The sequence below is a fragment of the Lepus europaeus genome, chromosome 5 (assembly GCF_033115175.1).
Source record: "Lepus europaeus isolate LE1 chromosome 5, mLepTim1.pri, whole genome shotgun sequence".
In the NCBI taxonomy this organism is placed as follows: Eukaryota; Metazoa; Chordata; class Mammalia; order Lagomorpha; family Leporidae; genus Lepus; species Lepus europaeus.
The window spans coordinates 29,846,185-29,872,284 of NC_084831.1; the positions used below are offsets into that span (position 1 = coordinate 29,846,185).

General features: G+C 47.6%; 1 protein-coding gene across 1 annotated transcript; it reads right to left on the reverse strand.

Annotated features, from left to right (window-relative positions):
- Nucleotides 1-635: 635 nt before the first annotated feature.
- On the reverse strand, nucleotides 636-26,100 carry SF3A3 (splicing factor 3a subunit 3). Its single transcript, XM_062191006.1, has 17 exons — nucleotides 25,923-26,100; nucleotides 25,644-25,691; nucleotides 24,002-24,054; nucleotides 23,791-23,896; nucleotides 20,967-21,039; nucleotides 20,564-20,655; nucleotides 19,150-19,232; nucleotides 18,360-18,498; nucleotides 17,674-17,742; nucleotides 16,320-16,387; nucleotides 16,047-16,154; nucleotides 13,755-13,824; nucleotides 9,937-10,101; nucleotides 9,743-9,853; nucleotides 8,098-8,188; nucleotides 1,675-1,730; nucleotides 636-929 (listed from the first exon to the last, which is right to left on the reverse strand). Exons 1-17 carry the CDS (start codon nucleotides 26,016-26,018, stop codon nucleotides 852-854), a joined length of 1,506 nt encoding a protein of 501 aa, XP_062046990.1. The 5' UTR covers nucleotides 26,019-26,100; the 3' UTR covers nucleotides 636-851.

The window sequence follows — 26,100 nt, forward strand, 5'->3', positions numbered from 1 at the left end:
GATTTTTAAGGAGACAGGTTAATGGTGCATACTGGAGGACTGAGTGCTGAGGGAGAAGGGGGGCCTCTGGAGAAAAGTCCTGTTCTGGAGCAGGCCCTGGCCTTCAGATGAAATTCTGGGCCAGCTGCTCGACTTCACCCAAGGCTGTGGCTATCTGGGCTTACAGAACACACTATCAGGCACTTCTCCGGTCACACAGGGATCCTGAAGAAACAGGCAGACAGGATCACCAGAGACCTCTGTTCTGAACAAGCACTGCCGGGCCTTATTCCACTGTACATCAGGCTCCTGAGGCAGGGGAAGGACCGGGGCTGCACGTCCACTCCAGAGCAGCCTAGCTCCTTTCTTGGTGCTTCACTTAGTCCTTAGAAGTGGCTCTGGCTCAGCCTCCACACCCTCCCCTAGCATGTTCACCAATGGCTGATTTGACTAAAAGTAGGGTCATCTTAGGGTGATGCTCATTTGGGAAGCGGCAGCAAGGGCAGCTGGGGAAGACGTTAGGCTGGATTGACCTAACATGATACAGCCTAACAGGTGCTCATTAACTCAATGTTGGTGAAAAACAGGAAGGCATTATGAACTGAAGGACTTAGCTAAACTTAAGTTTATAAAGACACATTCAGAACAAGGGCTGGTTTTATTTTACTACAGAACCTTTTTTAATATAAAACAAAGATAAAACACAACTCAACCCTGCAACCCGCCAGCATGCCTTGTTTCGCCAAGAAGCATGCTCGGCAACCAGACCGTTTTGTAGCAGAGTCTTTAAGGGCGTTGGGCTGGGAGAGATAGAAAAAGCGCGTCTCCGGGACGTCTGGGCAAGCCTAGGAGCTGAGGGGCAGCCCTGGGCCCTAGAGCAGTCCTTGTCTTTTCAGATCCTCATACGTCTTCTTGTTCACAACATTCCCACTGGAGTCTTCGTATTCTTCCTAAAAAGGGAAGGGGGACAGTTAGCTACTCCCCTAGCAGAAATGTCTGGCACAATCTCGGGGTACCTGCGTGCTCCCTGGCCGGATTCCATGGCACATACCGTGCTGGGCACTACTCTATATTCTCAGCTAGGGTTCCAGAAGAAAATTAAGCCCTACTGTCCTACCTCAGCCACTGTGTGTAATGAATGAGCGGCAGGGCTTGAAAGGGAGGCCAAGAAGGCTCAGTCTCCCCACTTCACAGCCGTGCTGCTTTATTCTACACACATTCTGTCCTATGCCTATTTTATTCACCAGGATTCTGCATTACAGCTAGAAAAGGTTTGGTTGTTAAAAAAACAAAACAAAACAAAAAAACCTGGAAACCACTGTCCTAAATACAAGGAGCCTACTGGCAGTTCCTGTGGAACTTGGGGTGTCACTACTAGGCCTCACACACAGGGAGAAGTTCACGGGAAATGCACATCACCTTTCGATCTGATTTCTCTACAAGCTTAAGGAAGTGCCTGCACGCTCGTCATTCCTCATCTCTGGAATGTTCTTGGGATGACTACCTCAAGACCAAGAGGGACACATCCTCACCCCATGAAGGGATTAATCCAAGCAGATACTTCCCTCGGAGGGGCTCTAACGTCTGACTCTTACTGCTACAGCAGTAGCTCCAAGACCGCCTTTCACCTTGCTTCTACATGGCTTGGGAGCTCTGTCACTCGGCGCTATGCCCACTGCCCACATCAGCACCCACCTCGGTATCAGGCTGCCATCGCTCTGAAGCCTTCTGTAGTTTCAGCTTGGCCCACACTAAGGATGAGAAATGACCAGCAATCAGGACTGCGTGTTACAACACTCCCCGCCCCTGGGATTCCTCCGATGACTCTGCCTTTGAGACTCATGCCTAGGCCAAACTGGAATTTTGGTTTGAACCATCTACAGACAAAATAAAAATCCCTTCCATTGCAAAATGTATTATCGAAATTTGCTGTAAAAGAAAAGTACATCAAATATAACCAAAGACAACTTTAAGAACAGAGAACTGGGGCTGGTGCTGTGGCGCAGGTTAATCCTCTGCCTGCGGCACTGGCATCCCATATGGGCATCGGTTCTAGAACTGGCTGCTCCTCTTCCCATCCAGCTCTCTGCTGTGGCCTGGGAAAGCAGAAGATGGCCGAAGTCCTTGGGCCTCTGCATCCATGTGGGAGACCCGGAAGAAGCTCCTGGCTCCTGCGGCCAATTGGGGAGTGAACCAGCGGATGGAAGACCTTTCTCTCTGTCTCTCCCTCTCACTGTCTGTAACTCTAACTCTCAAATAAATAAATAAATAAATCTTAAAAAAAAAAAAAAAAAAAAGAGAACTAATACTCCCAAAGGAAGAAGTTAATGTGGATCAACCTTATGAGGGTTTTCAGAGAAAGCAAACTGTTTTCGAAGTTCATTATAGAAGAGGAAATGAACTCCAGATATGTCAAATGTGTTTAAAGTCTACTGCATATATTTTAAAAACATCAGTGGGTTATAAAAGGTTAAGTTTAATATCATGACCAAGGAGTCTGAAAAATAATGATTCAAAAATCCTGACAGTGGGGAGGGTGTTTAGCTGCCTGGTTAAGATACCAGTTGGGGGGCTGATGCTGTGGAATAGCAGGTAAAGCTGCTGTCTGCAGTGCCAGCATCCCATATGGGTACCAGTTCGAGTCCTGGCTGCTCCAATCCCGATCTAAGTCCCTGCTAATGAGCCTGGGAAAGCAGCAGAGGATGGCCCGAGGCCTTGGACCCCTATACCCCCTTCTGTGACCCAAAAGAAGCTCCTGGCTTCAGATCAGCACAGCTCCCGCCATTGTGGCCATCTGGAGAGTGAACCAGAGGGTGAAAGACCCCCCCCCCCCCAACTCTGCCTTTCAAATAAATAAATCTCTTAAAAAAGAGAGAGAGAGAGAGAGAGAGAGAGAGAGAGAGAGAGAGAGAGAGGAGGGAGGGAGGGAGGGAGGGAGGGAGGGAGGGAGGGAGGGAGGTGCCAGTTGGGACTCCTACATCCCATATCACAGTGGCTGAATTCAACTACCTCTGCTCCTAACTCCAGCTTCCTGCTAATGTGCGCCCTGGGAGGCAGCTGATGATGGCTCAAACAGCTGGGCCTCTGCCACCCATGTGGGAAACCCAGAAGGAGTTCCTGACTCTAGCTGTGGCCAGGCAGAGCCCCAGTGGTTGCAGGCATTTGGGAAGTGAACTAGCAGACATGAGTTTTGTCTCTAGCTCCCTATCCTGTCACACACACAGAGAGAAAGAGAGAAAGAGAGAAAGAGAGAAAGAGAGAAAGAGAGAGAGAGAGAGAGAGAGAAAGAAAGAGAGAGAAAGAGAGAAAGAAAGAAATCTGACCACTTAACAACATACTTTTCCCGTGAAGACATGAAGATAAAAAAGTAAAGACATATAATGGGCCTGGTGCTGTGGCATAGTGGATAAAGCTCCTGCCTGCAGTGCCGGCATCCAATATGGGCGCTGGTTCAAGTCCTGGCTGCTCCATTTCCGATCCAGCTCTCTGCTATGGCCTGGGAAAGCAGTAGAAGATGGCCCAAGTCCTCGGGCCCCTGTACCCATATGAGAGACCTGGAAGAAGCTCCTGGCTCCTGGCTTTGGATCAGCCCAGCTCCAGCCACTGTGGCCACCTACAGAGTGAACCAGTCGATAGAAGACCTCTCTCTCTCTCTCCCTCTGTCTTTCAAATAAATAAATAAATCTTGAAAAAAAAAAGGCCATATACTAAAACCATCATAGCTTTAGGGGGAGTGATCAGACACGTACACAAGAAAGAACAGATATAAAAATCAAGGAAAGAACAACTTGAATCTCAAAAATGGTGCCAGGAAGGTGAATTCTTAGAACAAATGGCTATATGAAGTAGAAAAGACAGGCCCACTTCTAGATAAGGAAGATGACAATCAAGAGATGATAGCAAGAAAGGAGAACTACTTCCTTCCAGTTTCTACATTTCTCATCAAGTAGAATAATCTCGACTTGGTAAGATTAGGAGAAATATCACATAACGAAAGTTGAAGACTAGGAAGGGTGAAGAAATAATCAAAATTGGTTTAAGATAGCTGAGATCTTCTGGGGGAGATCACATCACACCAGGAAGAACCACAGAATCCATTAGGCACGACTCTGTCACACTCTTTGTCTAGCCCACACTGGAATCCAATCCAGAGCAGTACTAAAATACTGAAGGGACTGGCACTTGGTCTAAGAGGTTAAGACATGGATTAAGATGTCCATGTCTGGGGCCAGCTCTGTGGCACTGTGGGCAAGGTCTCTGCCTGTGGCACCAACATCCCATATGGGTGCTGGTTCTAGTCCCAGCTGCTCCTCTTCTTTTTTTTTTTTTTTTGACAGGCAGAGTGGACAGTGAGAGAGAGAGAGATAGAGAGAAAGGTCTTCCTTTGCCGTTGGTTCACCCTCCAATGGCCGCCGCGGTAGCGCGCTGCGGCCGGCGCACCGCGCTGTTCCGATGGCAGGAGCCAGGTGCTTCTCCTGGTCTCCCATGGGGTGCAGGGCCCAAGCACTTGGGCCATCCTCCACTGCACTCCCTGGCCACAGCAGAGAGCTGGCCTGGAAGAGGGGCAACCGGGACAGGATCGGTGCCCCGACCGGGACTAGAACCCGGTGTGCCGGCGCCGCAAGGCGGAGGATTAGCCTAGTGAGCTGCGGCGCCGGCCATGCTCCTCTTCTGATCTAGCTCTCTGCTTAAGGCCTCCCACAAGCTCCACAAAGTAGGAATTATCTATTTATTTTAAGACATTTATTTACTTATTTCATTTTATCTGAATGGCAGAGAGAGGGGGTCAGGGCTGAGGCCTGTGGTTAAACCTCCAGCTATGGCACCAGCATCCCATATGGATGCCAGTTTGTGTCCTGGCTGCACCACTTCCCATCCAGCTCCCTGCTAATGCACCTGGGACAGCAGCAGCAGACAGCCCAAGTGCTTGGAGCCTTGCACCCACGTGGGACATTGGAAAGAAGCTCCTGGCTTTGGACAGGCCAATATCGGACCTGAAGCGCCGGCATCCCATATGGGCGACAGTTCAAGACCCGGCTGTTCCTCTCCTGATCCAGCTCTCTGCAATAGCCTGGGAAAGCAGCAGAAGATGGCCCAAGTCATTGGGCCCCTGCACCCATGTGGGAAACTCAGAAGGAGCTCCTGGCTCCTGATCGGTGCAGCTCAGGCCGTTGCAGCCATTTGGGGAGTGAACCAGTGGATGGAAGTCCTTTGTCTCTGTCTCTCCCTTTCTGTCTGTAACTCTGCCTCTCAAATAAATAAATATTAAAGAGAGAAAGAGAGAGAGAGAGAGAGAGAGAGAGAGAGAGAGAGAGAGAGAGAGAGAAATTGACTAACAGTTGAATAAGGGAATAAATTCTTAAAATACAAATAATGGAAAAATCATGACCCTGCCTATAATATTACATTCTTTTTTTCATCCAAAAACTTCTAAATAGCTAATGAGAATTTATCATGTTTCTTTCTTAAATCACCTTTAATGATCAATCATTAAAAACAAATTCTCCTTGATGAGATTTATGCGAAGGTAGTGTAGCACTATGGAAAAAGACAACTATCTTGGGACAGATAGGGTCTAGTCCTATGTTCCACTTACAAACCATGTAAACTTGGAAAAGTTACCTAATTTTTGTGGACCTCAACTTTCCTCTTCTGAAAACGTGGAACTTTCTACCTTCCTGGTTGTTCTAAAAACTAAGTGAACAACTTTCCCGGCACACAGTAGGCACTTGATAACTGGGAGCTTATAATACTAATACTAAACTCTGAAGTGCACACCGTGCTTTGTCAGGCAAAGCTGTAAATACTTCACTTGTGTAATGTCATTTAAACTTTAAGACAACACTTCCTAAAGCAGACATATTACTATCACCCACAGCTTACAGCTAAGAAAACTGAGACACCTAAGGGAAGTAACTTACCCAGGGTCCCCCCATTAGGCATGAAGCCGGGACTTGAATCCCAACAGAGCCTGCATTCTGAACCACTTGAAACTAGACTAGAAATGTGGTTTTTGAGCCAACCACACCCTTAAAACAGAACTCATCAAAATGTAAAAAGAATTTGAAAGAATCCACTGACCAAGTCCTAAGGTAAAGATCACAAGAAATGATAGGAATCTGAAAGCAGAAAAATGTCTTTTAATAAACGAGACGGAAAGAACACTTATAGAGAGGTTAAACACAAAATAAAACTTACTGAATCATTTCGAGTATAAGAAATAAGAACTACAGTTTTTGGGACCATAATGATGTATCAACCTATACATTACTCAACCAAATAAATTTTAATAAGTAATAACTGCTAATAGATCCGAAGCCAGGATCCAGGGGCTTCCCTCTGGTCTCCCACATGGGTGCAGGCGCCCAAGCACTTGGGCCATCCTCCACAGCCTTCCCAGGCCACAGCAGAGAGCTGGACTGGAAGAGGAGCAACCAGGACTAGAACCCGGAGTCCATATGGGATGCCGGCACCGCAGGCGGAAGATTAACCAAGTGAGCCACAGCGCCAACCCCTGAACAGGTATTTTTCAAAGCATAAAATATAAATGGTCAACAAATACATGCAAAGATGCTCAAGATCACTAGCCATCAGGGAAATGCAAATAAAAACCACAATAAGGTTTCACCTCACCTGTTAGAATGGCTATCATCTAATAATCAAAAAATAACAAATGCTGGCAAGGATGTGCAAAAAGGCATACCCCAATACACTGTTGGGGGAATGTAAACCTGTATAGCCACTGTGGAAGACAGTATCTCGATTCCTCAGAAATCTGAAAACAGATCTACCATATGACCCAGCCATCCCACTCCTGGGAATTTACCCAAAGTAAACGAAATCAGCATATGAAAGAGTTGTCTGTACTCCATGTTTATATAGCAGCTCAGTTCAGATAGCTAAGAATCAACCTAGATGTCAATCAACTAATGACGGGATAAAGAAAATGTAGTATGTATTGCATGATGGATACTGCTCAGCCATAAAAAACAAAATCCTGTCTTTTGCAACAAAATGGATGCAAATGGAACCATTAAGTTTAGTGAAACACACCAGTCCCCAAAACAGAAATATCATGTTTCTATGGATCCACCCTGTCATCTCAGAAGTAATTTTACTGATGTCAGTTCTACTTTTTCCTTTGTTATCACTGGCTCTTAACACATTAAAATCTGTTCAGAAAAATATACATATAACCAATTTCTCGAACCTCACACAGAAGGGAGCTCACAGACCCAGGTTAAAAGTCCCATTTTATATGCATGGACCTTTCTCAAGGAAGAAACAATCAGTACTACTGACTAACCAGCTCCTCAAAGCTGCAGCCAATATGACTATTCTAGCTTTTTTTTTTTTTTTAATTTTTTATATTTTTTTGACAGAGTGGACAGTGAGAGAGACAGAGAGAAAGGTCTTCCTTTGCCATTGGTTCACCCTCCAAAGGCCACCGTGGCCGGCGCACCGCGCTGATCCGAAGGCAGGAGCCAGGTGCTTCTCCTGGTCTCCCATGCGGGTGCAGGGCCCAAGCATGTGGGCCATCCTCTACTGCATTCCCTGGCCACAGCAGAGAGCTGGCCTGGAAGAGGGGCAACCGGGACAGAATCTGGCCCCCCGACCGGGACTAGAACCCAGTGTGCCAGCACCTCAAGGCGGAGGACTAGCCTGTTGAGTCACGGCGCCAGCCACTTTTTTAATTTGTTTGACAGGCAGAGTTACAGAGAGTGAGAGGGAGAGACAGAAAGGTCTTCCTTCTGCTGGTTTACCCCCCAAATGGCCGCTACGGCCGGAGCTAAGCCGATCCGAAGCCAGGAGCCAGGTGTTTCTTCCTGGTCTCCCATGTGGGTGCAGGTGCCCAAACACTTGGGCCATCCTCCACTGTCCTCCAGGGCCACAGCAGAGAGCTGGACTGGAAGAGGAGCAACCGGGACTAGAACCCGGGGCCCATATGGGATTCCGGCGCCACTGGTGGAGGATTAGCCAAGTAAGACACAGCGCTGGCCCTTTTTCATATCCACAACCTACTGTCCTTGCGCCAGGCTACACCCGAGTACTGGGACACTGAGTTGTAGGAGTGGCCACTCGGTCTGGCCTAGGGCACGGTAAACAAAGCTTACTTACAGGAGACGGCATCTTCAATCTGTGTCACATTAGCGAAGTGGGCAGTGTTCGGGATGCCCAAACACCTCATACCATGAGCATGACGCCATTCCTGAGAAAAGACGCAAAAGGACAATGTGACATAGGAACAGCTCGACACAGAGCACTAACTCTACTCTACTTATAAATCCCAACCTGATCCTCTGCAAAAAAGAGTCCACTACGGCAGCACCACCCTTGCACTTCATGTCTGTAAACACGTGGGTGTGACCAACAGCAGTGATATTCCAGAGCAGCACTGCACTGTCTGACTCACTGGGCTGGCCCACAAAACCCAGAACTTGTCAAGTAGTCTTAGGATCTCTGGTCAAGACCACGACTGCAACCAGTTGCCTCCCAGGCTGTGGGAGGATCTGACTCGGCATCAGCCATCTCCAGCACCCACATGAGTAAGGGCTATGGCGGCAGTCAGCACCGTCTCCATCTAAGCAAGTAAGGCTGTCTATCATGCAAGAGCAAGGAGAGACACTGATGCGATGGGTTTTGGCTCAGGGATGGTAAATGCGTAGTGTTGAGAAAGATTCAGAGCCTACTTAGGGGCTCAGCCAAAAAGACCCAGGATCAATTAGCAATATGTGTGTCTGAGATAGGAGTTTATATAACTCGCCATCCTTGGTCTAGCATAAGTCTTTTCCATTCTGTACAATTACCTTCCAAGTACTCATAACTGAAGACAGAAACAAGACAAGTATGAGCCCACTTACTAGAGTACCACCCAGATAATGACTTGTCTCAAGAACGGCTTGGCAGGGCCAGCTCTGTGGCGTGGTAGTCTAAGCCTTCGCCTGCCACATTAGCATCCCATATGGGTGCCGGTTCAAGTTCCAGCTGCTCCACTTCTGATCCAGCTCCCTGCTAATGGCCTGGGAAAGCAGCAGAAGATGGCCCAAGAGCTTGGGCCCCTGTACCCATGTAGGAGACCCAGAAGCTCCTGTATCCTGGCTTCAAATTGGTCCAGCTCCAGCAATTGTGGCCATTTGGGGAGTGAAGTAGAGGATGCACGATCTCACTCACTCACTCCTCACTCTCCACTCTTCAAATAAATAAATCTTTTTTTGTTTTTTGTTTTTGTTTTTGACAGGCAGAGTGGACAGTGAGAGAGACAGACAGAGAGAAAGGTCTTCCTTTTTGCCATTGGTTCACCCTCCAATGGCTGGCGCGCTGCGGCCGGCGCACCGCGCTGATCCAAAGGCAGGAACCAGGCGCTTCTCCTGGTCTCCCATGGGGTGCAGGGCCCAAGCACTTGGGCCATCCTTCACTGCACTCCCGGGCCACAGCAGAGAGCTGGCCTGGAAGAGGGGCAACCGGGACAGAATCCGGTGCCCCAACCGAGACTAGAACCTGGTGTGCTGGCGCCGCAAGGTGGAGGATTAGCCTGTTGAGCTACGGCGCCGGCCCAAATAAATAAATCTTCAAACAAACAAACAAACAAACACCAAAAAGCTAGCACTGCTGCCAAAGGTCAAATGCCATGAGCTTTAGACCCATCCTTTTCCTCTCCTGGTTAGCTCTGGACACTGGTGCTCTTCTCACGCTGCTGCAATCCTTCTTCTAAAAGTCTCGAATTTTCACTTCAGTTCCCAAGAGAAATGACTGAGCTCCTTACAGCAAAGTGCCGCTGGAAGGCCTTGGGCCCTCGGTAGGTGTAGTTTCCGCAGATCTCGCAGTTGTAGTTGATATTTAGGCCATGAAGCTTATACAGCCAGTATGGAATGGGCTAAAAGAAAAGAAATATGAAACACTGTTAGTGTACTAAGGCCTGCATCTGCTCTAAACAGGCAGAGGTGGTGTGGGACTTACTTTGCCATCCCAGCCAAGCGGCAGATTTTTGGGGTTGTAAATGATCTCATTCTCTTCATCCTCGCTCTCGCTCTCACTGATCTGCTCCTCCTCCTCCTCCTCTCGCTCTTCTCCCGTCCTTGCCTGCTTGCGCTGCACATTCTCATGAGTAAGCTGTCGCTGTTCCTGAAAGAGGCCCATAACTTAAAGCTAGAGGACAGTCGCACAGAAGGGAAACTTCCCATCCTCTGACCCCTGCTGACTCCTCAGTTCGTACAGAATAGCCCGACCTGACTACAAAGGAAAACGTCCAAAGCTTTACATATTTTGCCTCGTTACTCATGGGACTACAGAATCACACAGAACAACAGAGCACTAGATCTCACCTCCTGCGCCTCTAAAATACCTCCTGAACCAGTCTTTCTTCCTCCTTCCCAATGGTGTGCCCTCACCAAGTGATCACGTTCTAATTTGCCAAATTTCCCATTCTAGCGTAATTTCCATTTTGCTGCCAGATTCACCTGCTAAAAACCAAATCTAATGGTGTATTCTCCTGCTTAAAGAAGGTTTACTGGGTACTATAGTTTGAATGATCCAGCTCTCTGCTATGGCCTGGGAAAGCAGTGGAAGACGGCCCAAAGCCTCGGGGCCCTGCATCCACATGGGAGACCGGGAAGAAGCTCCTGGCTTCGAAACAGTGCAGCTCTGGCTATTGCGGCCAATTGGGAAGTGAACCAGCGGATGAAAGACCTCTCTCTCTCTGTGTAACTCTTTCAAATAAATAAATAAATAAATCTTTAAAAAAAAGAGAGAGAAAGAAAGAAAGTTAATGGTACTAACAGTGTGGAAACTGAATCCAATTATGGTGTTTAGATGCTAGGCCTCCTGGGAGGTCTTTAGGTCCTTGGGGGTACACCTTTGGAAAGTAATTCTCATGAGACAGGTAGCTACAAAAGCCTGAGTTAGGCCCAGCAGTTGGTTCTCTGCTTCCTGGCTTGCCACCTTTACCAGCTGCCCTATCAATGGGGCCACCCCATCTTGGATGTGAACCTCCAAACCAAGAGCCAAAATACACCTCATTCCATGGTCAGTAGCTTGTGTGAGGTATTTCACTCCAGCAACATAAGCCTGAGTGCTGCAGCTTCCTACTGTTTCCAGACAAAAGCCAAATTTCCATTCTAACTCTCCGGATTCTTCTCTGATCACTCCTTCCCTCACAAGGCAGACTTTACACTTAACTTCTCATGTCCTAAACATATCGTTTCCTCTCACAGTGTTGTACTACTGTGTTTGCTGCTTCTTCTACCTGAAACATTTTTCCTCTTTCTACTTAGCAAACTCAGCTTCAGTTGTACCACATCATACTGCAACTAATCTCCCCAAACACAAAGTGGATTTTTCAAGGGGAAGCTGTGTCAGTTATATAACTGTATTCAAAAATTTAGTGTAATGCTTGGAAACTGACAAATAATAAATGGTGAAATAATGGCAAAAAACCTTATTAGTACCTATGAGAGTAACCTCTGGAAATCATTCTGCTGGAATGACAAAGAGAATGGTGCCACCTCCTGGAGGGAACGTAAAGTGAGCTCAAAGGAGGGACTGAGCTGTGAGTATATCTTCTGGGAATGGCAGGATGGCCTCTGTGCCATCTTCAGGGGACTGGCAATGCAGACTGCTGCTCACACCAGCACAGTCCAGTACACCGGGCCAATGTGTATCCTCTATACACACGTCTGGCTAGCCTTTCAATGACAACAGTCGTAATAAAACCAAAGGTGACTAATTCTATAGGTATTATACGGCTGGTCCTCAAACAAGGGCAGAACAAAACTGTCTGACAGCTAAACAAGTTATCCCAGCCAAAGCCATTCACTTACTATAAAGAGGCCTTGGGGCCGGCACTGTGGTGCAGCGGGTTAACACCCTAGCCTGAAGCGCCGGCATCCCATATGGGCACCAGTTTGAGACTCGGCCGCTCCACTTCCGATCCAGCTCTCTGCTATGGCAGAGAGGATGGCCCAACTGCTTGGGCCCCTGCACCCGCATGGGAGACCTGGAAGAAGTTCCTAGCTCCTGGCTTTGGATCGGCGCAGCTCCAGCCGTTGTGACCAATTGAGGTGTGAACCAGTGGATGGAAGATCTCTCTCCTCTCTCTCTGCCTATCCTTCTCTCTCTGTGTAACTCTGCCTTTCAAATAAATAAATAAATCTTTAAAAAAAAAAAAAAAGAAAAAAAAGAAAGAAAGAAAAGAAAGGCCGTGTGAGCAGTTGAAAGCTGCACAAAGCGCACGCAGAACGGCTGGTCTTCTGGAGGACTCCCAGACACCGAGTACTTTCTCCAGACGAGTGCTGCACCCTCTCTTACACCTTCTCTTCCCAGAAATGCAGCTATTAAGGTGCTTCAAAAAATTCATGGAAAATGGAATTAAAGCAGGAAGTTCATTTTAGTGTAAAAACAGTTGAAAGCCACATATACAAAGGGTCTTCAAAAAGTTTATGGAGGGGAAGATGTTTGGCCTAGTAGTTAGGTCACCATTTAAGAAGCCATACTGGAGTGCCTGGGTTCAAGTCCTGGCTTCATTCCTGACTATAGCTTCCTGTTTATATGCACCTTGAGAGGCAGCGATGAGGCTCAAGTGATAGGGTTCCTGCCACCCACATGAGCAATTAGGACAGAGTTCCTAGCTTTGGCCTGGGCCAGGCACTGTGGGTATCTAAGGAATGAATCAGCAGATGGGAGATCTGTCTCCCTTTCAAATATATATAAAAATCTATTTTACAAAGGTCATGGAAAATGTATAGTCTGAATAAAACTATGCATGGATTTTTTTTTTTCAACTCCACATTCTTTATTCTCCTGCCCCTGTACCATGTCCTATGCATGGATTTTTTAAAGGATTTTATCTGAAAGAATGACATAGAGGAAGACAAAGAGAAAGAGCTCTTCCATCTGCAGGCTCATTCCCCAAATGCCCACAACAGCCAAGGCGGGGGCAAGGCTAAAGCCAGGAGCCAGGAGCTCCATTCAGGACTCTCATATTGGGGGCAGGAACACAAGTACTGGGACCATCATCTGCTGCCTCCCAGGTCCTTTAGCTAGAAGCTAATCAGAAGACCAGAAAGGTGGGGTGGCTGAGACTTGAACCAGACACTCTGGTATGGGGTGTGGGCATCCCAAGTCAGGGCTTAATTCACGGCACCCAAGCCTACCCCCATGCATGCATTTCAAAATTTCTATGCGCCAAAATAAACTTATTTTTCATGTCATTTGCCCACGGATCTTTTGTAGTACCCTTGTATTTTCCTCCTATTCCTTTCCCTACTTTGTCTCTGAAATAAGAATCTTGGTCACACCAGGACTTTTTCTATCTCCTCCTACCCACCCTTTCGCTTCTTCAAAGACTAAAAAAATAAAAAACAAACCCCAAACACAGAGGAGTGCTGTACCACTAATTTTCTGGCCCAAGTTTCTCACAATCTTCTGAACTTGTCACTAAGCCTCCTCACAGTGAGTCACATCTGAAACGCTGCTGCCGTGAGCAGCCTTTCTGTCACCTGCCTCTGAGGACCTATTTGCTGGCTCACTGGTGTGATGCCGGAGGCCACATTGAGAGGGGAGACTACTCTCGAGCCAGAGCCTTGCAGGAATGGATCAACCTTGGGGATGGCACCTGACAGCAGAATAGAACTTTCTGAAGCGCCAAGGACCCGAGAACCCTACTTTGTTCTCAGCTTAATAGCATCCCCTTCCGAACCTGAAAAAACATCCCGTGAGAGTTGCTCTCTCTCTCACTCCTATACTTTGTAGATTTACAGCTCTCCAGGTCAGTTACTCACCCCAAGGATTTCAACATATTCATAGATCTGCGCTTCCAGGAAAGCAATGTCTTTGTTCCTCTCAGTGTCTCTGAGAACAAGAAAAATTGGTATCACTCAAGGGTTCCTTCATTCAATGCTTTACTCTCTTTAACTGGGAACATCCATTCACAGCTATATTAAAAATCAGAAGCACATGAGAAATCTTACACTGTGAAAGCGCACTGTTCACCTCTGGACTCCCTCACAGGAACACTGAGGGTTTTTCTTAAAAATATTTATTTATTTATTTGAAAGTCAGAGTTACACAGAGAGAGGAGAGGCAGAGAGAGGGAGAAAGAGAGAGAGAGAGAGGTCTTCCATCCGCTGGTTCACTCCCCAGTTAGCTGCAACGGCCGGAGCTGCACCAATCCACACACAAATGGGATGCTGGCACTGCAGGTGGCTGCTTTACCTGCTATGCCATAGTGCCGGCCCCAAGGTTAATTCTTGGAATTGGACCTCCGCTAGAAGGTCAGAGTCCTTCCAAGACCACTGAAATTTCCACTCTTCTAACGTACAAATGAACGAGGCATAGAAGAGTGCGCTCTGCAGTGACTCTGCTACTTGGCTGCTGTGGGCAGTGGACAGACTCCACAACTATTCTTGAATCCTTATCTGCCTAAAAAAGAGAAATCATTGTAACAATTGCTTTTCAGTGTTGCGGTGAGAATTAAAATACCCTAGGGTGGGCATTTAGTCCATCGATGAAGATGCTTTTTGGGACAATAGCATCCCACACCAGAGTGCCTGGGTTTGCCTCCCAGCTCTAGCTCCTAACTGTTTAGATTCTTGCTTGCTGGCTCCGTGGCTTAACAGGCTAATCCTCCGCCTTGCGGCGCCAGCACACCGGGTTCTAGACCCGGTTGGGGCGCCGGATTCTATCCCGGTGGCCCCTCTTCCAGGCCAGCTCTCTGCTATGGCCCGGGAAGGCAGTGGAGGATGGCCCAAGTCCTTGGGCCCTGCACCCGCACGGGAGACCAGGAGAAGCGCCTGGCTCCAGGCTTCGGATCAACGTGATGCGCCGGCCGCAGCGGTCATTGGAGGGTGAACCAACGGCAAAAAGGAAGACCTTTCTCTCTGTCTCTCTCACTCTGCCTGTCAAAAAAAAAAAAAAGATTCTTGCTGACACAGACCCTAGGAGGCAGCGATGGTGACCTAAGTTCCTGCCACTCATGCAGGAGACCCAGATTCAGTTCCCAGCTCCTGGTGTTGCTCCCCTAGTCTTTGTAGGCAGCTGGGTAGTGAACCAGCAAGTGGGAGTTCTCTCTCTGGATCTTAAAAAACAAAAAACTCTGTAGCTCAACTGTCTTTGTAAAAATAAACTATTTAGAGGGGCCAGCATTGTAGTGTAACACATTAGGCATCCTGTATCAGAGCACTGGTTCGAGTACTGGCTGCTTTACTTCCAATCCAGCTCCATGCTAATGAGCATGGGAAAGCAGCAGAAGACGGCTTGGTTCCCTGCCACCCACGTGGAAGACCTGGATGGAGTTGCAAGGTCCTGGCTTCAGCCTGGCCTAGCAGTTGTGGCCATGTGGGGAATGAGTCAGCAGATAGAACATCTCTTTCTCAGTCTCTTCTTGTCACTCTGGTTTTCAAATAGAAAAGTTAATCTATAAACAAATAAACTTAGAAACATATTTTTGAACCTATTCAGTCTCATAGCCTTCAAAACCTATTCAGATAACACTAGTTCAACATCAAACTTCAGTGCTCTCAATCACGGGAGTATAGATTACACTTGGTTTCTACCAACAGTGGCAGCACTGGGCCAATAGCAGAGATGAAGAGCACACTGGATCTCCATAAGCCAATAAAGTAATGAAACAGGCTTTGAAATCCATTGCAAAAATTCTGCATGAGAATAAAATTTAAAATCCACACGCAGGCCGGTGCCACGGCTCAATAGGCTAATCCTCCACCTTGTGGCGCCGGCACACCGGGTTCTAGTTCCAGTTGGGGTGCCGGATTCTGTCCCGGTTGCCCCTCTTCCAGGCCAGCTCTCTGCTATGGCCAGGGTGTGCAGTGGAGGATGGCCCAAGTGCTTGGGCCCTGCACCCCATGAGAGACCAGGAGAAGCACCTGGCTCCTGCCTTCGGATCAGCGCGATGTGCCGGCCGCAGCGCACTGGCCGCAGCAGCCATTGGAGGGTGAACCAACGGCAAAGGAAGACCTTTCTCTCTGTCTCTCTCTCTGTCCACTCTGTCAAAAACAAAAACAAACAAACAAAAAAACACCACACACATGCAAAGGCGCCATTCAGCCACTCACCGCTTGGTGCCCTTTGACTTGGGATTTTTGGCGAAGAGAGAGGTGTCAAGGGACTCCAGGGACTTTCCTTTGGTGCTAAACAGCCTCTGGGCTCGCTCTTCGAGAGTTCTAGAGACAGGAGGAACAAAGTATTTCAGGGTTACTTCATACCATACATGCTTGCTTGTTTTTGCAATGAGGGATGATGGGAAAATGTACAAAAAAAATACTTAGAAAATCACGTAAACATGTGCACACTAAGTAGGAGTTTTGATAGAAAAGTCATTCTCTTACCCACCACATTTCAGGCCTAAAGCTAAGAGGGCAGATTTCAGTCTGTCCAGACCCAAGGAGGCCAGCTCCTGTATAAATGAGAGAGACAGGTTCCAGTAACACAGAACTAGATTTTGGGCAACAACAAACGAAAGCTGGTGTGTGAGTGCTCCTGAAGTTGGCAGGGCCACGCAGCCCAGAGTCAATCTCCTTGAGGAAGTGCAAAGCCTCCACAAGACTGACTCTGTGGTCATGTCCAGACATAACCATCTGGTAGTGTTCCATTCCTTCCACTACAACCTAATGTAGTTAGAATTAGTCCTTTTTGGGGCTGGCACTGTGGTGTAGCAGGTTAAGCCATCGCCTGCAATGCTGTCATCCCATATGGGTGCTGATTCAAGTCCTGGCTGCACCACTTCCAATCCAGCTCCTGTGCCTGGGAAAGCAGTGGAAGATCCCCCAAGTGCCTGGGCCCATGCGGGAGACCCAGAAAAATCTCCTGGCTTCAGCCTGGCCCAGACCCAGCTGTTGTGATCATTTGGGAAGTGAACCAGCACATGGATGATTTCTCTGTCTCTCCCTCCCTCTCCAACTCTTCAAGTAAATAAGTAAATCTTAAAATTAAAAAAAAAAAAAAAAAAAAGATTGCAGCATAATTCACAATAGCTAAGATGTGGAATCAACCCAAATGTCCATCAACTGAAGAATCAACTGAAGAATGGATAAAGAAATTATGGGATATGTACACCTTGGAATACTACACAGTGGTTAAAAAAAAAAAGGGAATCTTGTTTGCAACAAAATGGATGAAACTAGAAAACATCATACTTAGTGAAATAAGCCAGTCCAAAAGGACCAATACCATATGTTCTGCCTGATAACTAACAGAGCACCTAAAAGGTAATCTACAGAAGTGAAATTGACACCTTGAGATACAATCACTTTGAACAGCCCTTGTCTCAACTGCTGAGGAACATTTTTTTCATACTATTCATTAAACTCTATACTAAGAGTTAATCATATGTGTATAAAGTTAACTGAAAATAGATCTTAGTGAAAAATAAGAATGGGAATAGGAGAGTGAGAAGGAAAAGGGGTGGGAGTGTGGATGGGAGGGTGAGTATTCTGGGAAGAATCACTACATTGTACTTAGGAAATGCATGAGGTTTATATTCCCTAAATAAAAGGTTTCTGGGGAGAAAAAAAATTACTCACTTTCAAAGCTGTGAATTTATTTTTATCTTTCCACATTCTCTGTTAACGCCTGGTCCCAGAAAATGGGGCCCTAAGATAACGCGTCCATGGCATTAAAGCAGGAGAGTGTGTGGCTGTTTTCAAAGACGGGCAGATAAGAGATGCTGCTGACAAAACCTACCTCCCAGGAGGAGAAAGCAGACAGGTCAAGATGGGCTCCAGCATGGGTCAGTGCGCTGCTTGTCTCTTTCTGGCAAGAACAAAGATGTTTATGAAGATCCAGGTTTAGGACCAGAGTACGGAAGCTGCTTACATTAAAAGGTGTTGGTGGGTCCCTTTTTTATACACATTTACAAATAAGGATCGAATTTTTACACGAGCACAGAAAAAAACAGAAGGTACATTTTCTCCCTGATGGATCAGGCAACATCCCCAGGAGTGAAAACACCGACCATCATCACATAATTCAAATCACCTTTGGTCAGCAGGGCTCAATCAACGGCAAATGGGCCCGAAAAACCTTGTTCCAAAGTACAGAGAAAACCTAGTATACCTGGCAGGAACAACACCTCAAGGCCACAACTGATACCAACAACATCCTAATGCCCTAGGTAGAGGTAGGGAATATTTTTTCTGCCAAGAGCCATTTGGATATTTATAACATCATTCTCAAGCCATCCAAAATCGTCAACTTAAAAACTTAGCCTGCTATAGAACTTCAAGTTCCACCTGCTGTTGCCTTGGCAGGGCCAGATCAAATGATTCTGTGGGCCTCATACAGCCCATGGGCTGGACTTTCCCCACTCCTGCCCAAAGCAGACACTCAGGATTGAAGGAAAATAAACCCTCAACCCCACTGAAGCTCACCGGCCAACCAGGAAAGGTACCGTTCTCCCACTTCTTCTCAAACTCAGTCTGAATCTTTCCAAAAAGTTCATTCTGATCTTGGAGGGGCTTCACGCGATCTGTGTAATCCTGAAGGTACTCAAGCAGCATCTCCAGATACCTAGACACCACAGACAGCAATCGGCTCTGTTTAATACAGTGCTATGCTCTCTGTAGTGTACTTACAACTCTAATAGTACTAGTTATTAAAGTAATAACTCATTTTTAAGTTTACAATTGACATTTCCCCACCATATCATTTTGATTGATTTTTCCTACCTGCTTTCATCCTTGTGACATAATGTCAAGCACTAAAGTCTTAATTAACTCTTACAGAAAAGATTGCAGGTAAAAAGAAAACGAGAAAAACACAGGGAGCTAAGGATGTAGGCTCACTAAGTGGTGGCATAATCAACATAAATGTAACTTTCCATTTATACAGCAGACCCAGGCCCCTCACGTAAGCCACAATCTGAGAAATTTTTCTCTTCTAAACTCCTAAAACAGAAGTCTCTTAACGAGAGACGTCCTTCTACAATAAGACAAAATCAAGGACAGTACGGGCGTGAAATCGGATGTGCCCACAGACACGTGCTTGTCCAAAGCCAGTGTACCACAAATGCTTTAATTGTATCATTTACAGCCCTACCCTGCAAGAGATCTGGAAGTCATTCACGTTTGCCTTTCTAGCAGAATTCAGAACTCTTCCCTCAAACCTTCACAGTATCTTCTAATAAAATCAGGTAGAGCCCTGGCAGCTACTAATGCCTACCTCTTATACTCCGCATTCTTCCTTTCTTTAGGAATGTCAAATAACTGGTCAAAAATAGACAGGTATGTGATATAATCCAGCTTCTGCAAAGAGGGGAAAATGGCAAGAGATTCAATTAAGTGTTTGCATCAAACTGATGTAATCTTCAATAAGTGAGATCAAAATTGAGTACTTTCTAAGAAAGTAACAAGAGTATGCTATTTTAGTCTCCCCCCCTTACCCCCACCATGGATCAGTCCCCAATATTAGACATATTTCCACTGGACTGAGTGGAAGGCCAGCAGACACACCACAACTCTACAATGTCAAGATCAAGTTAATGATCTGAAAAGGGGAATTTTTGGAACACTGCACGCCAGAATCTTGGTTGACGACTTTAACAACCACTACATCCTAAAATAAGGTGATGAAAGGCACTACTTGTTCATTCATGCACTCACTGAGCATCTTTGTGCCAAGCACGGGGATGCAGAAGACAAGACAGGATCTGCCATCACAGAACTTAAAGTGGTCATGCACTGTGGGGGCATTTCCTCAGAATTTGAGGAACTTAATCATACTCCTATATATGGATCACAAAAAATTTTATCCCAAAATAACCTTATCTTTTAATTCCATTTTCCACAAATTATTTGAAGTAAGCTCATATACCTCCTTGTGACCTTCTGAGATGGTCATAGTAATCATCTGTTTGGATGAGTAACTTTAAAATATCTTTTAGAAAAGACATTAAACAGGGGCTGGTGCTGTGGCATAGTGGGTAAAACCACCACCTGCACTGCCGGCATCCCATATGGCGGTGGTTCAAGTCCCAGCTGCTCCACTTCTCATCCAGCTCTCTGCTATGGCTTGGGAAAGCAGAAGATGGCCCAAGTGCTTGGGCCCCTGCACCCACGTGGGAGACCTGAAGAAGCTCCTGGCTGCTGGCTTGGGATCGGCCCAGCTCTGGCCATTGCAGCCATTTGGAGAGTGAACTGGCAGATGGCAGAACTCTGTCAGTAACTCTGCCTTTCAAATAAATAAATTAATAATAATAAAAAAGACATTAAATAGCCCTTTGCCAGCAGAGATCATGCTGCTGTATTTTCCACACACTTAGTATCATGTGTGCCTATCACTAGTATCGTGTGTGCTTCATTCAAGAATGTGATACGTATTTCTGAGTTTTAAGAAAAGTTTAGTTTTACAAAGAAAAATATGCTTTCTGTATTAAAAAGTAAATACACTTATTGTGTAGAAATTATTGTAGAAATCTTTCATTTTGAATGCTGCTTCATTCCAGGAAAGCAGGCCGTCCCTTTGCTGTTTCTATGCCACTGTAACGTGAGGAAGACTCCGCGACTGCTTCGCGTCCAGTGCTCCCACAGTCCTGACCTCTGCTCTAGAGGCAGAGCCTCGGCGCCGCAGGCCTTACCTCTGACGCCTTCAGGTTAATGTACTTGAGGTAACAGTCATGGAGGTCCAGGTAGCGACCGTATCCCTCTTCATCCGTGAACTCCACCAAATCTGAAGGAATCAGAAAAGGCCAACGCCATGCAGCTCACTTGCTTGTATGATTTTTCAGATGGGCTGCTTTTGCTCCCAGTTCCAGGAGGCTACCCTTTACCCCCATGTCCTCCTCTCTGCTCACGGAGTGAACACACCTCAGCTTTCCAGGCCACTGAATTCGAGCTACCCTAGCACAAATGGACATGTTCACGGCCAGCTCAGGGTATCAATTGGCGAGAAATCAGTAAAGGGAAAACCAGCAAGAATAACTGGCTACCAACTTCTCTAAGGCCCTGTGGAGCTGGAGAGCAATGTTAAACTCTACTTACTCTGTGCCTCTTCACTTGGATTCTCTCGAGCCTTCAGGAGCTCCTCAAATTCCACTGACATTGGCACACAGATCTGAGGAAAAGAGAAGTCAGGGGGATTTTTCAATGTAAAAGTGATGTCACAGAAATGGGGCGCAAAGATGGCTGAACTTCTCCCACACCAGGCATCTTCTGCTAGTTTCTCAAGTGCATCAGCAGGGTGCTGGATTGGAAGTGGAACATCTGGAATTCAAACTGGCACTCATGTGGGATGCCAGCATTGTAGGGGGCAACTTAACCTGCTGTGCCACAACCTGGCTACAGATAGTTGAACTTCTGCTGCTTTATCTGGGGTTTTTCACTAGGAGCCTACCTTATGTACACCAATTTCTTGTCTAATCCTCTTTGTACTACTTGACTAAAAAACTGTTAAATTAACACATGCTCACAAAAACTGAAATAGAAGAAGAGAAAATTGAAGTCCCTCTTTGGGGGCTGGCATTTGGTGTGGGAAGTTAAGCTGCTGCTTGCGTTGCTGGCATCCTATCCCGTATCAGAGCACTGGCTGGAGACTGGCTACTCTGTTTCTGATCCAGCTCCCTAATGAACCTAGGAAGGCAGCGGGAGATAGCCCAAATTCTTGGGCCCCTGCCACTCATGTGGGAGACCTGGATGGAGCTTTTGGACCCCAACTTTGGCCTGGCCTAATCCTGGCGGTTGTGGTCATCTGGGGAGGGAGCTAGTGGATGGGGGATCTGTCTCTCCTTCTGTGTAGCTCTGCCTTTCAAATAAATAAATCTTTAAAAAAAAAAAAAAAAAAGTCTCCCTTTACTAATTCTGAAAGTAGCTGACCACTATTAACATCTTTTTCTATGCCAGTGGTTTCCAAACTGCTGCAATTAGAATCACCTAGGAGAGTGTTAAAACTCTGGATGCACCTGACACCGGTTACATCAAAGGGGGCAACATATTCGTACTTTTTAAAGATTCTCAGGTGATTCAAATAAGCAGCAAAATTTGGAAACCTCTGCTGTGTATTTAGACATATGCATTTGTACAAGGATATTAATGCCTGTGTGACATCTTTATTTTGCTGTTTACATAAACAGACTTGCTTTTCTCCACTTGGTCTTATCTTCAGCATCCTCGCAATCACCTGTTTAGCACTTGTGCCTGGAATCTGGTTAGCACAGCGGGATGGTAATCATGTCTTCTCTGCCAGCACAAGACCTCATGCTCCATCCTCCAAGGGAGGGGTCCCAGATGCACACGTGAGTACCTTCATGTGCTTCCACACTCCCACGAGCTGCCTCTCCATTCTTGTATTGTCTCTTCCTTTTCCCACGTGCTCCTTGAAGTTCGTGTATCTCCCCTACCTCCTGTCCCCCCAGCTTCTCCTCCTCTTCCTCCTGTCAGCCTTTCAAACGCACGCCCCACAGACCTTACTGGTACTCCCCCGTGACTGCACCATGACAACCTCCATTCTCGCTACTTCAACGCAACGGCAGTGCTGCCCGTTCCGGGTGAACATCAGCTGCTGCCGGACTGCCTTTCTGAAACTCTCCCACTCAGCCGCTGTCATCTGAGCTTGCTCCTGCCATCCACCAGGCTCCTGCTCGGCAAACTGCCTTATCTCAGGTGTGTCCCAAAGCACATGGAGCAGCTGTGACTGTCTGGCTTCCCATTCTGTCTCTCCCAGAACTCCGTGGTGAACAGCGTCCATCAAGTCCAGGGGATGATTAAAGCCTCTACCTCGGGCATGAACCCCAGTCACCAAACTCCAACTGTTTACTTTTAAACAGTACTGAAAGATCTGCACGTGAAAAACCTTTTTTCTAATGCAAATCGTTACTTCCTCCTTCCTTATTTCTATCTAGAGAACAACTTTCCAATTACACCTGACACCTCGGAGTGATCTTTATTCATCCTTCTCGTCCCTCCTTGAAGCCACGTGGCTACCCACGCCTGCCCGTGCCCGCCCTGCAACAACTCCTCGGGGCAGCTGTGCGAAGTGCTAAAAGGTCCTGGATGCTCAGACACAACCCCTGTTCCTTCTAATCATATGGTGCAGCAGGACATTCGTTGTCACAAAGTAACAATTACAGAAAGACTGTGGGGGAGACCAGGAAAGAGACTTCCTGAGAGTTGGCCCCATGTTGAATTTTGAACTTGGAAGTGACTCAAGTATCTTGGTGTTGGTTGGATCCTCCAGGTCAGGGGTGGGGAACTTTTGTTCTGACAAGGGCCATTTGGATATTTATAACATCATTCATGGGCCATATAAAATGATCAACTTAAAAACTAGTCTACCATGGATTTATTGGATTTAGGGTCCTGCCTGTGGTTGCCTTGGCAGGACCACACCAACTATTTCAGTGACCTTATAAGGCCCAAGGCCACATGTTCCCATCCCTGCTGTAGGTAAAAAATCCCACGACCAGGTAGGACCACAGTTTATTAGGAGGGTGGGGAGACTTCCTGTCAAAGTTAAAATGGAGGCGACAGCAGGATCAGGTAGAGCGCGCCTAGACTTCTATGCAGATTGGACAAAACCTTGACCATCTAACGGGGAGCTCTAGAGCAAAGATTCCTCAGCAGAACAGTCTCCCAGTAGGCAGACAGCCAGGTCTTGCAACCCTCACCATGTCCAGAAGAATGTGGCCTTAGCTTAAAAAGCAGAGGGGAACCCTGAAAACACTCCTGTAGTCAGCTAGCTATGCTCCTCGGAGCTAAACGTCAGGTTCTTTCTCAAAGGGACACCCAGTGGCACACCTCCGTTCTCCTAATGCCTTTGCTTTAGGACGCTCTGTAGGCGGGTTTGAAGAAAACACTTTCCAGGCCGTACCTCATTTGGATGCTTCCGGTGGAATTCCTTTATCTGCTTGAGTCTGTTGTAGAATTCAGCGAACTCATTGGGTCCCGAAATGGCATTGAGTTCCTCCTTTCGTAACCTGCAGTTTCAAGAAAAATCCAAAGAGCACAAAGCACAAATTGAGTCTTTGAACCATGGCTCCTCAGAAGTTCTAACTCCCGGACTGGGTGCCACTGTCACTCACCCATCCTTGTCGTCATACAGATCTCTTAGGTTCCCACTGACCTCCATGTACCTCTGAAAGACAAACACAGTCCATCAGCGAGCTTGGCAACCAACGACGGCTCTGCAGTCACAGCCCTGGAAACCTCAGGAAAGAGGCCCTTACAAGTGCGTGAGCTTTCTAGTACCTTCTGTCACTGAGGGGTGGGTCAAGACGATTTTCAGTATTCAAAAAAGCTTCGGTGAGGAGCACACAAGCTAAACAAGACATTACAGACCTTCCCTTGGAGTTAAGGTATACTGACTCAGGATGGCACGGAGGGGCCCACAGCCCCTTCTCCTAAACTCTGGGACCAGATTTCTTTCAGAATATGGAATTTTTAACTTCAGAAAGGCACTGTATATTATGTTGTAGGCAAAATCCGACCTGCTCTTACGGCCTCCATGTACACTGCTTTGCAGGTAACTCACAGGGGTCACTGTGCAACTGTTAAGCAAGGAAATTGAAAAAGCTTATGGAAAATAGGACTAAAGTAGAAGTTCAGTTTGGTTCGGGGAAAAATAAATCCTTTGGGTTTCATTGTATTTTGATTAGAGAGTTTAGTTTACTGGGCTGGGGGCTTTTAATCTAATTATCTCCTACAAATCGCAAGCTCTGACTTGGACTTTCATTCCAAATAGATTTCAAATATATGCAAGGATAGAGAGCAGAGGTTAAGAAGTCTCCACGTGGCCCGTGTTGTGGGGCAGCTGGTTAAACTGCTGCCTGTGACTGACCAGCATCCCCCATGAGCACGCCAGCTGGGAGTCCTAGCTGCTCCGCTTCCGCTCCAGCTGCCTGCTGATATACCTGGGGAAAAATCGGAAGATGGCCCGAGTGCCTGGGCCCCTGCCACCCATGTGGGAGGTCCTGATGAAGCTCCTGGCTTTGCCCTGGCCCAGCCCTGGCTGCCTCGTGGCCACCTGGGGAGGGAACCAGCGGATGGATTTGTTTGAAAGGCAGAGTTACAGAGAGGGAGAGAGAGACGGATGTTCCATCTGGGTGTTTGAGTCCTGACTGCTCCACTTCCAATTCAGATCCCTGGTAATGTGCCTGGGAAAGCAGTGGAAGATGGCCCAAGTGCTTGGGCCCCTGCACCCATGTGGGAGACCCAGAAGCTCGCGAAGCTCCTGGCTTCTGCCTGGTCCAGCCCCAGCCGCTGCGGCCATTTGGGAGAAATGAACCAACAGATGAAAAGACCTCTCTCTCTCTAACTCTGCCTTTCAAATACAACAAACCTTATATTAATAATAATAGGTAAAACCTTCCATGTACGCCTCATGCGGCTTTAGTAATTTTCAACACTATTTTCCTTTTGTTTGTAGTAAGCCACTGAGCTACTGCCGGACAGTTTAGTAGTCAAAAACACTCCCCAACTGCGTCCCGGAGTTACCTGCTGCTGCACAGCCCTCCGCAGTGAGGGCCCGGGTCACGGGCTCATCTACAACTATTCTTCGGCCATCCAAGGGGCACGGGACGCTGTAAGCGGCGTCTCTCCGGGTAGTCAAAGTCCCCCCACGTAGACGCGGGGACGCAGCCGACCCCACACCCGTGGAGACCCCGCACCCCGTCGGGCTCCTCCCGTCCCGCCCACCGCGCCCCGAAGAGGTCACAGGGCACTCACATCCTGCATGGCCCGGGTGCGGTGGTCGGAATTGATCTGGTCCCGGAGCTGCGGAAAGGCAAAGCGGGGCACAGGCGCCGTCAGTCTGAGTTCCGGAGCTGGAAAGGCCGCCCGAGGGCGGAGCTCACCCGCTCGGGTCTCGGCGGCTGAAGCCGAGGCCTCGGGCGCGCTGGGCCCGGGGAGGAGGCCGGGGGCGAGGGCAGGGTCCGCGCGCCCGAGGACGCTCGCGGAGGTAGCGGCCCGGCCTCGGACGTCAGCCGCTGTCCAGGCCCCACTCACCGTGGACTTCTTGGTGAGCATCTCCTTGGCCATGACGTCCATGAGCCGTTCCTTCTCTTCATGGTACCGCCGCTGCTGCTCCAGAATCGTCTCCATTTTCCTTCCGCCGCAGCACCTCCACGGAGACCACCGACACGGCCGGAAGCGACTCCTGCCGCCTTGCGCGCCTGCGTCCCCA

What these genes read in the sequence shown, in the direction of transcription:
- SF3A3 (XM_062191006.1), bottom strand. Translation starts at nt 26,018, where the DNA reads ATGGAGACGATTCTGGAGCAGCAGCGGCGGTACCATGAAGAGAAGGAA. An exon ending in GCACCCGGGCCATGCAGGAT is followed by an intron (nt 24,055 to 25,643) that starts GTGAGTGCCCTG and finishes TTTGTCTTTCAG; the next exon opens with AGGTACATGGAGGTCAGTGG. An exon ending in AATATGTTGAAATCCTTGGG is followed by an intron (nt 10,102 to 13,754) that starts GTGAGTAACTGA and finishes GGCCTCTTTCAG; the next exon opens with GAACAGCGACAGCTTACTCA.